Here is a 12,715-nt window from a genome sequence, read left to right as displayed (position 1 = left end):
CCGCCAATCTGCCTTTTTATTATCCTGCGGGCAAACAATTTGCCCACTTTTTGCTAAGAAATGAGCAGTATAGACGAGCCGTTTTCAACTATTTTTTTATTAATGGATGATAAACCAAACATTTTCCAGTGGAGCAGCAGACCCCTTCATAAATTTCATACCTAGCGCGCAGGATAACGTATACGAGCACATTCTGCCCAGCCTCCTTTCATGCCAGAAATCCCTAGAAGTACCCCATGGAGCCACACTACTTCACGGAAAGGAGAAACTCTCCCTTGGTTTTGCAGACCTAAAAACTTTTTCTCTGTGGATTTTATTGGGAAACTATCTTTTTTCTACAGACACGTTCTTTCCTATTGGCAGTTTGACCCCTTTGTGCTTATGTCTGCAGTACTCTGGATTGATGTTTTTCCTCTCTCGCAAACAAGTCACTTCATTCAGATCCCGTCTCCCTGTTGTAAGTAATGGATGCGGACTCTCACGCTGTTTGCAGACGTAACCCGAACAGCACGTACACGTTTAGATCCATATCACAGAATTCATATCCGCTGGGCGCTACCAGCCGCCGGGTGCGGGAGACGCGCACGCAGCTGCCAGCTCTGGCCTGGCTTTCCCCGGGCGAGGCGCGCCATCCCTGGGCTCCCCAGCTTGCGCCCTGCGGAAGGGGGGCAGCCAGGGCCGCCCGCCTCCTAGGGCGATGCTGCCAGGCCCCAGCCAGCTCAGCCCCGCTCCGCACGCCTCTCCCCGATGCCGGGCTGCATCACGGCTCCACTCCAATTTTCTGCGGTGAACTCCCTCCCCAGCTTTTTTATCCTTGGCAAATACGGATCCAGACACACGCGTTACAACGCAGGCTCGGTCCTTCGCGCCCTGCCAAGCCAGCGCCCTGGGCCAAAACCGCCATGTAGGCAAGCGCCCTCCTCCGGGCCCCACCGGGCCCCTCAGCTCGGAGCAAGCGCTGAGGGCAAGCCCCCCAGGTAACCCGAAACGGTACCCGCACCCCCTACCCCCGTGCTGGGGAGAGGAGCGGGGGGAGTCGACTCGGCTCCTGCTCGGCCCGCAGCAGCCCCGGCCGGGCCCCGCCACCGCCATTAACCGCCCCCTCCGGGCAGCCCCGCTCCGCCCGCGCCACCGGTGGGGGCGCCCCCTGGCGGCCGGCCCCGCGGCCGGGCCGTAACGGCCGCTCCCGCCCCAGGCGGGAGGCTCTCCCGCGGCGGCGGCCGCTCCGGTGGAGGGCTGGCCCCGCGGAGCGTGCAGCGGTAAAGATCTCTGACCTCAACGCTTGCCTCTGAAAATCGCCATTAATCTTTTTTTTTTTTTTTTTTTTTTTGCATTCGTGAAGGTGCTTGGTGTTTCTTTGGGCATCTTTATTCCTCCTCCTTCCCTCAAAGACACCCCCCAAATGGAGAAACCTATAAGAAGGAGGAAAGGTGCCTGTGCCTTGAAGGCAAATGGAGGTGAGGGAGCCATGGCAGCAGGAACACCGAGCAGCCACCCAGCTCCCTGGGAAGTCGCTCCTGGCTGGGGAAACGTTTATGCCAGCGAGGCAGAAGCCAGAGGCGCCCCTGCGGCTCCCACAGTAACTTCGGGGTTACCCTCACACAGGTAAGGCCCTTCTGTGTCCAGGCCCAGAGCTCTTGGCTGTAGGTACAGGTTTGTGATTCAGGGCCATTTCTGAATCAGAGAAACGAGCCTGAAAAAAATTGCCTAAAGTGGCACAGGACCACTTATTTCAGAAGGTGCAGTGCTTTCAGTTAGTCCTCATGGTGGGGTAGAAATCCTCTCTGGTTTTATTTCAAGCTTGTTTCCATTAGCCCCTCTAGAGCAGGTGTTGGTGATTTTCATGTCCCAGTTATCACATCTTCTCTTTGAGCAACAGCTTAGTCAGCACACTTCTCTCTGAATAGGTACTCCAGGGTAGTGAGAGTTTGAGCTCCAACTGGAGGCATTTTACACTCAAGAACCCACTAAACAATTAATTTATTTAGTCTCTTAAAGTTCCCTGCTTCCTTGCAAAGCTAGAATGTGTGTTTCTACAGGCCTTGGTCCTGCTCACCTTGGAACTGCAAGTTTTGGCAAGGACTTTAACCTCCAGTAAGGTAGAGATCAGGTAAAACTTTATCATAAAAAGCTAAAGGCTTTACCTCTTACAGATACACTGCCGTGTCCTGCCTCAGGACCACTGCATCTATTTGTCAGCACTCAATCTGTGTACAGTCACAGAAAAGACACTTGCCCATGCAAGTGGCATCCCTCCCCCGCTGGAGGATGTAGGGCTAAGTATGGTTAAAGCAAGTCAGCCAAAAGAGAACTGCCCAGGGGCCGCTGGCACTGTGGGATTGTGCCCCGTTGGGGAGGGCATAGCCCAGCCTGGCTCGCTGCTGCTGGCCATAGGCTCCCCTTAGGGAGCAGCCCCTGCCAGCATCCCCAACAAGAGGAACAGGAACCCCTCTCTCATCTTCAGATCAGTAAGATTCTGCAAGAACGGTGAGGTTACTAAAATGAAGACTACTTTAGCTATTTAAGCTCTTCCTGGATTTCTCTTTGAAGTTTTTGGCAATCTTAGACTTTGAAGGGTAGGCCTGCACAGTCAAAGTTTGAGGAATACCTGCCTAAAATGCAGATCCTACAAATCTTTATGTGTGGACTTGGCTACTATTACTGAGTGTGTGCAGAAAGGATGCGTGGGCCTGGTACCTGGAACATTTTCCTTTAGAACTAGGAGCCCCGGCACATTGAGCTGAAACCAATAGCACAGACAAGCGCTCAGGATTTCCGAGGAAGTAAAACTACTCAAATTAGCAAAAACACAGTCCGCATGCATCCCAGCATGGCCGATTTAGAGAGACCGCACTGTGCACCCCGGGCAGCCAGAGCTGACTGATGCAGCTTGGAACCTGCATCTTTGCTGAACTGAGCTGCCAAGACCAAGAGGAGAGCACCTGGTCCCACGCACAAATAGGCCTCCACCTAACGACTGCAGTGACAGAGCGTGTGTGGGTAGCAGACTCGGAGCCTAAGGTATGCTTTAAGCAGCAGTGGGGGAGCGAAATGTGGTTTGTTTGTTGGGTTTTTTAAAATAGAAAGATATATTTATATATAGCAATTTTTGTTTTCATTTCTGAGAAGAGAGATCTAAGGCTGCCTTCTGTTCTGGCCGGTATGGTCCCTGAGTGGAAAATTTCACTCCCCGGTTTCGGTAAGATGCAACTTAGGCTGGTTCTTGCAAATAGTTGTAAAAGGAAAGTTACTGCAGCAGAGCTCTGTGATCAAGAGGTCTCCATAGACAGCCGGTCATCCTGATGAGAGACACTTCTTAATTAAGCAAAGATGCCGCATTGTAGCTGCAACAATTCCCAAGTATCCCAACTTCCCTCATCATATCAATGAGTCTGGAGTTACAGAGCTCCCAACAACAAGGGGGTTTAGAGAATTTCAAACGAATTAAGTCTAAAAGTTCAATGCTCGAGCATGTGCAGCATGCAGAGAACACATTTCAAAACGTGTTTGAAGAGCATTCACACGCTTTTGTACTACTGCAAAGATCTTTGAAAGGAAGAGTGTGGGTAGCATCCCAAGTATCGCTTGGGAGACCTGAGATGCATGCACTTCTGTGAAAAGCTCAACTTTACTTGCAGGCAAATCAATTAAGAAGCAGCCCTTGCAGCTAAGCTTAACTGAGTTCCTGTTTGAGCACCTCAATTACACTGATTTCATGATTAAACTTGTTCTGATTAATGGGAAAAACAGAAAGAATCCATGGTCAAAATATTGGACAAACTGTTTAAGCTAATGAGGGAGGACACTGGTGTTTGTGAAGCAGCTGATAGTGAGAGCTTGGAGGAGAAAAGGAAAACAGCTGCCTTCAGATAAGCACTAAATTCAAGCACAGGAGCAAAATGGAAGGGAGCATGCTGGTGTGCTTCAACACATCAAGCGGCAACACAAATGCTGCATGAATATTGATCATCTGACTGAGCTGATTAGTACCCTTAGGTTGTGTCTATACTAGTGTGTAATATAGCCCCAGGGAGTGAACCTGGGTGCCCAGTCCCTGATCATCTGCTCTACATAATGTATTAGTGGACTATATTCTATACTATATTCTGGAGTAAAGTTGTTTGCAGTAGCCCAGGTGCAGTAACTAACTGCTCCTGAAGGACCACCAGTTGAAGAAGGCTGCCCACTAGGGTACCCTGCACGAGCCACATGTCTAGGACACCAGGACACAGGCCCACCAAAACCAACATGTGGTCTGTGCCACATCTAGCTAGATGGCAACCTGGCGTTTTTGGAAGGAGTTCACCTGGGCTAATACCACTTGGCTTATGTGCCGCTGGCACCTTTTACTGTGCAGATGTCACCGTTCTGTTCACTGCATTGCTTTGCTCCTTCTGCAAATGAACACGATAGGCTGGTATTCCAGCTCTGAGGCAAGAGACATATTTTCAGCCAGTTTATGGGGGAGAACTACCATTCAGAATAAATACATATTTTGGTAACATATGTGTGGCAAGGGCACTGCAGAAATGAATTGTAGTGTCCATTGTACTGGGGCAATGGGGGTATGCGTCTTCCTGATGGGGCTGGGGGAACGCAGAAACAATAAAGGCAATGTGTCAGGCTTTTCCAGGTCTAGTCTTCCCTAGAAACATTAAAAAAAAAAAAGTAATAAGCATCTTAAATGATGTGTTTCTTGGGAACTAACAGCAATACTGGCAGTGTTATTTATTTCCTTTTTGGACTGTCTGTTCTCCTCTGACACCAAGGCTCTCAGTTTTATGTACCCTACTCCTTGTGAGGCTGTGGTCTAGACTGGACTGATGCAGTTTAGAATTAATTCTCCAAAGTCCGTCATTTAAAAAACACGGATCATCTTATGGATCTGACTTGGGGCACAGCCATGTGAACAGTTAATCAGCACAGCTGTTTTAATTCAGGCTCTAGGGGGGAAGGTGGGAGTAGAGTGAGACCAAATGACTTAAACCAGATCTACTGCCAATGGAGCATGAAGCTGTGCCCTCTGTGATAGCAGCTGGTGGCTAAGGGAGGTATGGATGTATCCACCTTACTCAGCCAGTAACTCCAGTCACATTCCTTCCGTTCTCAGCTTGCTTGTTGTTGCTTGTTGCTTGCTTGGGATCCTGTGCAATTCAAGCTGGACGTTCTCTTTGCCCTTAGTGATAACCCCTGTTTGGGAGCTCATCTCTGTGTGAAAGCTCATTGTTAGCATTAGGCCTATATGCGGTGCTGAAAATAAAAATTGTAAAGCACAACAGATTTGATCACTTCATTTTCTTGCCTAAAGCACACTGTGATTTCTTCCCGTTTGGCTTCGTGGGTGGAACAGGCATTTCAGTATACACTGCCACGTTCATTACAGGGAGTTCTTCCGTGCTAGAGATATTAACATCTTTGTTATTACTGCCAGTTCTCTCCTCCCCCGTACCAAGCGGTCGCCTGAGCAAGAATTCCTTTTAAGGATAGACTCCCAGTAGTAGTATTCTGCTCCTCAAAGTGAAGAAGATCTCTTCAGAGGTCAGTTCCTTCTGCTTTCTCAGAATCCTGCCTCCCCCATATTCCTTAGAAAGTCATTATTAAGGATGTCAAAACCACTCGCAAAAATATCACAGAAAGTCTAGAAATCAGTGTCATAATTACCTCTTTGTAATCATTAACAACTCAAAACCGTATCGTTTGAGTTAAAAAGTTTTATGCAAGAAAAAATGTTTAACATTTAATATAAAATCAAAGTTTGACATCGCTTATTTTTCAAATGTCATCCTTTTTCTGTTCATCAACTGACAATTAGAAGATCACAATTAAAAAAGTAACCCTAAATACTTTTAAAAGCCTTATAAAAACATTCATAAAGTGCCACCCACAAAAGCACCTAAACAAGAAACTGAGAGAAATACCTATGAGGATGTTAATTTACTTAATTGCTGCTGAGGACTAAGCTGTCAGACAGCAGCATCATTTCTGGAACTGCCAATTTCACAACCATACAACCCATCAAAAACACCGTTCCATAGACGTGGCCCCAACAGAGCATCAGCTGGGCCCACAACATGTACGCAGAGGCACCCAGCACAGTGTTGTGGGGTTTTAAAATAAATAGATGCTAACGCCACCTAAACCCAAGAATACTGGCAAGTGGGAGATGTGGATTCTAAGGGGACTGATCATCCCAGGCTGTGCCCTTACCGCGAGGGCAAAACCCAGGCAGCTTGTACAGAAAACAGGTACGGATTTTAGCTGGGTTTTACTGGGATAAAAATCACTCCCCGCTAGAAATAACAGAAAAAGGCACTGATCCTTGGAACGTCTCTATGTTATCCTCTCTGGCCTTGAACGTACCATACTGTTAGCACCTTTCTTTTCCCCATCCCCAGAAGAGGGGCTCAGAACCACCGCACCACAGTGAACATGCACTAGTTCGTTCGGCAGCGGCCTCTCTCTTTGCTCGAGTGTCTGGGCGGTGCTCACAAACGGATTTACCCAGAAGAAAAGGGGACAGGCTCTGAGAGCTCCCTCCCCCAGAATTCACGCCCCGTACGAGGTGTCCAGGGAGCAGCTGTGTGTCTTCCCAACACCAGGTAGCTGCCTATGGTCCACACGGCCTTTTCCTCTCCACCAGCTACTCGGTATGGTGCTTCTGGTGGCGCACCAGCTGGGGCTGGAACCGAAAGCTTTCCCCACACCGGGCGCAGCGGTACGGCTGCTCCCCAGTGTGGATGCGGGTATGCTTGATCAGGTTGGAGTTGCCGCTGAAGCCCCGGCCGCACTGGCTGCATTTGTAAGGCTTCTCACCAGTGTGGGTACGAGCGTGGTTAATGAGGTCAGAGCTCTGCCCAAAACGTTTGCCACACTGCCCGCAGGCGTAAGGCCGGACGCCGTCATGGGCTCGCTGGTGCTGAAGGAGGTGGGAGTGTTGGCTGAAGGTTTTCCCGCAAGCCGGGCACTTGTAGGGCCGCTCGCCTGTGTGCATACGCTGGTGTTTGATGCAGGTGGAGCTGTCGCTGAAGATCTTTCCGCACTCGCTGCACACGTAGGGTTTGAGCCCGGTGTGGATGCGCTGGTGCTTGAGGAGGTTGGAGCTCTGGCTGAAGCTCTTCCCACACTCGGCACAGGTGTAGGGTTTCTGGCCCGTGTGGACCCGCCGGTGCTGGATGAGATGGGAGCTCTGGCTGAAGCCCTTGCCACACTCCCCGCACAGGAAGGGGCGCTCCCCGGTGTGCATTCGCTGGTGCTGGATGAGGTGGATGCTCCGACTGAAGCCCTTGCCACACTCGGAGCAGATGGTGGGCCGCTCTGCATGACGGACTCGCCGTGAGGCTGCTGCCACCCTCCTCTCCTGTCTTTTCACCAGGCTGATATCAGAGCAAGGCAGCTCGGCCTCCTCTTCCTCCTCACAGTCACCTTGCCGTGCCTCTGGGGAACCGTGCTGACTTCCATGGCTGTCCCCGAAGTGTTCCTCTCCTCCTCTGGACCCTGCTGCCAATATGTCCTGCTGATCTGTGCTTGCAAGGTGATCTGGAAGGGTACCTACCTCACCACCTGGAAAAAAAGTACGACTCTAACTGTGAATCTCACTGGGAAGCAGCACAGCAAAGAACGGGCAAGCTGTTCTCCTAGGGAGCCTGGTCTGCACCAGGTAGGAGAAGCACTAAAGGGAAGACTGGGAGCAAACGGAAACCTAGCTGCAGGAGAGGCTGTGTGGCGTCACCATGCGACCCAGAGCAGACGTGCCACGCGCAGCAGAGCCAAGGGCAATGCTACAGGTGTCTCCGTGCCCCCAAGAAATCTTCACATTTTGTCTTCTTAATATTTTGTCTTCTTATACACACTCTTAACAGCAGGCTGACAAAGGCAGGCTGTCTGCCTGCCCTGAGGGGGAAAGCGCAGGTCTCCATACGAGCTGCATGGAATAAAGTGGCTTAAACTGAGGCAGCTCAAAGAGCATTTTGTTTGCTCTGTGTTTATAAGCTTATCTAACTTATTCCTCACCCATGTATGTCTCCTCCAAGGCCTCATGATCTTCTTCTTGGTCCATCTGTGCAGTTACGTCAGGTTCAGCAATCAGGAATCCTTCTTATGAAAGCAAACAAAAGTAATCTTAGTTGAATATTCAGCAAAAGCTTGTCATATGTCTTAAAATCTACTGTCCCTGCTGAATATGGGGAACAAGCAGAGTGGTTGCATAAAAGAATGGAATCAACTAAGCAAACATTTATGGACATCCTGAGCACTACTGAGGCATCTGGTGTCAGGTACTTTCTCTTTCCTTAAAGGAGATTCGAGGTTGCCCCTCTTCTGATAAGTGATATACATTAGGACATACACCTGACATGCTGCACTCAGAATTGGTTGACAGCAGTCATAGATACACGTGTAAGCAAACAACAAAACCCAGCCATATTTACAATTCTTTAATAATGACAGCCACAAGACTCTCCTAAGATTATTTTAAATGGAAAATGACTCTTTGGTCACCAGAACCTGATTTTCTTGCTACTTCATCTCTTCTTTCTCTTCCAAGACTCTCAGGCTGAGGCAGCAAAATCCAACAAACCAGGCAATTTAATGTCTTGTCTGCTCTGGCCAGATTCTGTTAGTTCCCTGCCTGGCATCCATACTGAGCTCCAAAAACTGCCATGAATGCAACTGTTGGGCAGGCTGCTCTTACAAACGCCATCAGCACCAAAGACAAGAATTTTTCCTTCAGTATTTACTGTTTTAAGGCCAAAACCAGCCAAACAGTAGGCAACAGCAGTTAGCATCAAGAGGGCAGGCATTAGCAGTTGCTGCACGAAAAATGCGGAAGAACAGAGAAAATACAATGGTAAGAAAAAATCCCACTTTGTTTTAAAAAGTAAGAATCAAAGATGGCAGGGAAAGGATACCAGGCGGATGAACCTAGGATCGGAGACTGATGTGCATCACAGCTAAAGCTGAGATCACTTATGGGAATCTTTTTAAAGCATTTAAGACATTACTTTGTTTTCCCCCTTTTAATCTTTATAGTTACTTAGTACTAGTTTGCATCACTTCAAAAATATACTCCCTGAACTCTGCTTCAAGCTACCAATCTCTCTGGATAACCAATACCTCTGGACAGCTACTCAAGCTCCAGACAGAATTGACTAACTGGACAGATGGGCTCTGGTGCAAAGAAACACTGCAAACTGATGGGTGCCTGGTCCTGGACCACTTCATCCATCACCAACAGCTATTTAACGGCAGGTAATGGGTAACGAGGGATTAGACAGTGTCAGAATCAAGGAGACAACGCAGATGAAGGGAACAGTTTTGGACTTCATTTTCCAGTAACTATAAAACCAGACTTGAAGTCTTTGATCCTAGGTGGCAAAGCTGGACAGAAAGAAAGGGAGCAAGCAAAAGAGAAAGACTGCAATCTTAAACTGCAGAACCATAAGAAAAAAAGAATCAGATAAGCAAAAAAGAAGCCTTAGCAAAAGAAAAAAAAAAAAAAAGCCTTAAAAGTTAATAATCTGAGTCCCTACTTTGAATATTTGCTGAATGCTGAAGTGGAACACCCCTGCAGATGGATCCTTGCTGGCAGTTCCAAGCTGATATACAAAGGGAGGTTTGCTTTCTGCAGCCCTACAGCTCTCAGGACTTTGCCGCTACTGAGAATTTCTGCTGCAAGTTTGGCAGTACAAGCCGACCAAGCTATTCACATGCTGCAATATGTACCAGATGGCCCACCCCCGCTTTCGAGCAGGAGTCAAAATCCTGTCCATGCAGAGACCTTTCCCCCAGGCAGCTAGCCACAAACAGCAGGGTTTCTCTCTGAAAGCTATCAACAAACAGGAACTCTGGAGGAGCAAATCCCTCAGCAATTCAGAGGTGGTATCAGCATCTGACAAATGTCCAATAACAACCACCCTGGGGAAACATCTAAGCAAGCAGACAAGGTAGAAGGAAGAGGTCCCTTCTGCAAAAATTCCCTAGCTCGGGTTGCCATTGACACGTTGCTGCTACGCTCAGATTTGCTATGGCAGCTCAGCAGAGAGCAGATAGCCTTTATACAATTAACAGGCTGGTCTGGAGTAAGGAAAGGCTTTCTGCCTTTCCCACAATCACAGTCATATCTCTGTGAAAGGAGGGGACGAACCTCATCAACAGAGGGGACATTCCCTCAGGGATTTCACCTGTGACTGGCAGAAGAATATATCCTTGGCCGTATTGGGTTATTGCTTGAACGTGGAAACGGAAATAGGAAGAATCGGTGTACGTGGGTGTCTGGGGTTACTGTAGGCAACATCCACAGCTTTCCTAAAGCCAGATATGAAGGGTGTCTAATTTGGACCTCCAGCAGGGGCTTTGCAAACACACCATGGCTTTCGCATTGTGATAGCATATACAGATTTTGTAGCTGGGTCCTACAATTTATGTTCTTTACCTTAGCTATTTGCAAACAGCTACTTATTTTCTCTTCCGACCACTCAGCTCTGCATTCCTCCTGCGGTTGTACCACGCTGTGGAGGTCATGGGACTCATCCCCGTGCAGAGCGCCATACTTTCAGCTTCTTGTGCTCCTTGGGATCTTGCAGTCTGCTCCTGAAGTGCCGTCAGTGGCTTAAGCGCTCTCCGCACGGTCATGCCAGGCACGACGGCACAAACCTGCAATTCAGAAGAAGGCGTTCAAATCTTCCTCTCCCCAGCTGTTATCTGGGATAGATAAGGCTTGCAGTAAAGTCAAAAGGTGAAGACGTTTTTATCACAAAACGCAGTTAATTATGCAGCTGTACAAATCTGCCCAGCACGTATTGGCCTTGTCCCGGGTGTGATGAGAACACCCTTGCCTGTACTGTCAGATTTGTCCATAAAGTACAGCGCTTGTCAGCGACTGCCGTCCCGCCCAGCTCTGCGCCCAGCCTGGGGCGCGGGGGGGCACTGGGAGACGGGCGCGGGGGGGACGGAGGGCCGCCGCGCAGCGACTGCGCGGCTTTCGGGAACAAGGATCTTCCACAGAGCAGGGGCAGGGGAGCAAAGCTGCCTGTCTGCAACAGCACTGGGTGGAAACCGGGGAGAGAGATGTATTTGCTCTGCGGCAGGTGAAAAGGGGTGGAACGGGGGGGGGAACTGCATTACAGGTGTGGGATGCAAGCTGCCAAGGACGGCAACTACAGCAGAGCGGGGCTTTAAAAGGGGCAAATCGGCCCTCCCCTTCTCCGCGCTGCATTTCTTCTCCTCCTCCGGGTCGCTCCTTCCTCCGCCGTGCCGGCAGACAAAGGCTCCGACACGGGTTGAAACCTCGGCTGTCAGCGCCGTCGGCCTCCCCCGAGGGCCGGCACGGACCCCCGCGGGCACCCCCGGCCCTGCCCCTCACTGCCGCCCCGTCCCCCGGCCCAGCGGCTGCGGGAGGCCCGGCCGGGCCGTGCCGGGCCGGGCCGGGCCGTGCCTACCTGCAGGGCGCCCGCTCCCGCCCGGCGCCCGCCCCGCTGCGCGCCGGCAGCAGCTTCCTGCTCCGCGGGCAAAGGGCGCTTCCTGGGCGGAGCGGGAGGCGCCGGGGCTGGGGCCGGGGCCGGGGCCGGGGCCGGGAGGCCCCTGCAGCCCCCGCGCCCGGGGCACCCCGCAGCGCCGGCCGGACCCGCGCCCCGCTCCCTGCGCTCCGTGCGGGGGCAGCTACGCCGCCCCGGGCCCCTCGGCTTGATGGCCTGCGGCTCTGCCCGCCGGGAGGGTGCCAGGCGGGAGGAGGGGCGGGTTGTTCGCGTTTGTAGCTGCTCCGGACCCTTAACCCCATCCCCTCTCAGCTGGCTGTTGCCCGGAGGCCGGTCCCCGCGCACCCCTGGGTTTTGAAACAGCACCGGTGTTGCGTGGCCCGTGTGCGGAGGTGGGCATTTGCTGAAGCGCTTTCCCTTGGCGCCGTCAGGCGCTTTGACATCGAACTGTCAAGCGTAACTTCGGAGCCGAAGGGAAGCAGCTGAAGTGGGGCGCGTAGTGCTTGTCTGCGGTGGAAAACGGCACGCAACAGCAGGCAGCAGCTCCTTGTCAGGACACCGGGCCGTGCGGGGTGGGAGAGGAGACGGGAGGTCACTCTGTTCTGGAATTAGTATCATTTGGAGTTTCCCCAGGGGAAAGAAGTGTACACGTGGTTTTACAACGCAGTGCCTGCTGTCCTTGATTTCTCCATGTAACTCACACCTGGAGGGAAGAAGGTAGATGACTCTGCACGTTTTCATGAGATGTGGTAGGAAACCTGAGAGCTGAGGTGATAAATGAGTCCTTCCCTCATTTATCAGGGGAAGTTCTCCCTACCCGGTAGGTGACGTAGGAAAGGGTTAACTTAGGCCTCGCAGTTCTGAACTTAGGCCCATGCCTGGAGACCCCCTTCAGGGCACTGGAGCACAACTGCCTGCCTAGAGAGCTGCTGCATCCGCGCACGGCAACTCCCAGCATGGCTCTGGACGTCTGCTGTTTTCTTGCCGTGGTGACATTTGGGTTTCCCTGCCACCTTACAAGGGGAGCGGGAGTGGGTTTGAACACCGACACAGGCAGGAGGCAGCGGATGTGCTTCACTCCACGAGGTCATAAAAAACAAGCGGCTTTTCACCTTGGCCCCTGTATCCCAGCTGATAAATACGCTGCCTTTTTGGGTGGTGGTTTTTTTCAAGCCACCGCTTGCTCCAAGGTGATAACATAGAAGATTACCCAGCCTTTCGAGGAGCTCAAACACCCAAATACA

At 51.0% G+C, this 12,715-nt stretch overlaps 1 protein-coding gene across 1 annotated transcript; it reads right to left on the bottom strand.

Moving 5' to 3' along the window:
- Positions 1-6,264: 6,264 nt before the first annotated feature.
- Positions 6,265-11,496, bottom strand: LOC309586888 (uncharacterized protein). The gene is made up of 4 exons (XM_082304515.1): positions 11,436-11,496; positions 10,430-10,650; positions 8,011-8,094; positions 6,265-7,560 (listed from the first exon to the last, which is right to left on the bottom strand). Exons 3-4 carry the CDS (start codon positions 8,054-8,056, stop codon positions 6,641-6,643), a joined length of 966 nt encoding a protein of 321 aa, XP_082160641.1. The 5' UTR covers positions 8,057-8,094; positions 10,430-10,650; positions 11,436-11,496; the 3' UTR covers positions 6,265-6,640.
- Positions 11,497-12,715: the final 1,219 nt, after the last annotated feature.

The sequence above is a fragment of the Platalea leucorodia genome, assembly GCF_965183815.1.
Source record: "Platalea leucorodia genome assembly, chromosome: 2".
In the NCBI taxonomy this organism is placed as follows: Eukaryota; Metazoa; Chordata; class Aves; order Pelecaniformes; family Threskiornithidae; genus Platalea; species Platalea leucorodia.
The sequence above is the reverse complement of the archived record's forward strand: the minus strand, read 5'-3'. Positions and strand labels throughout refer to the sequence as shown.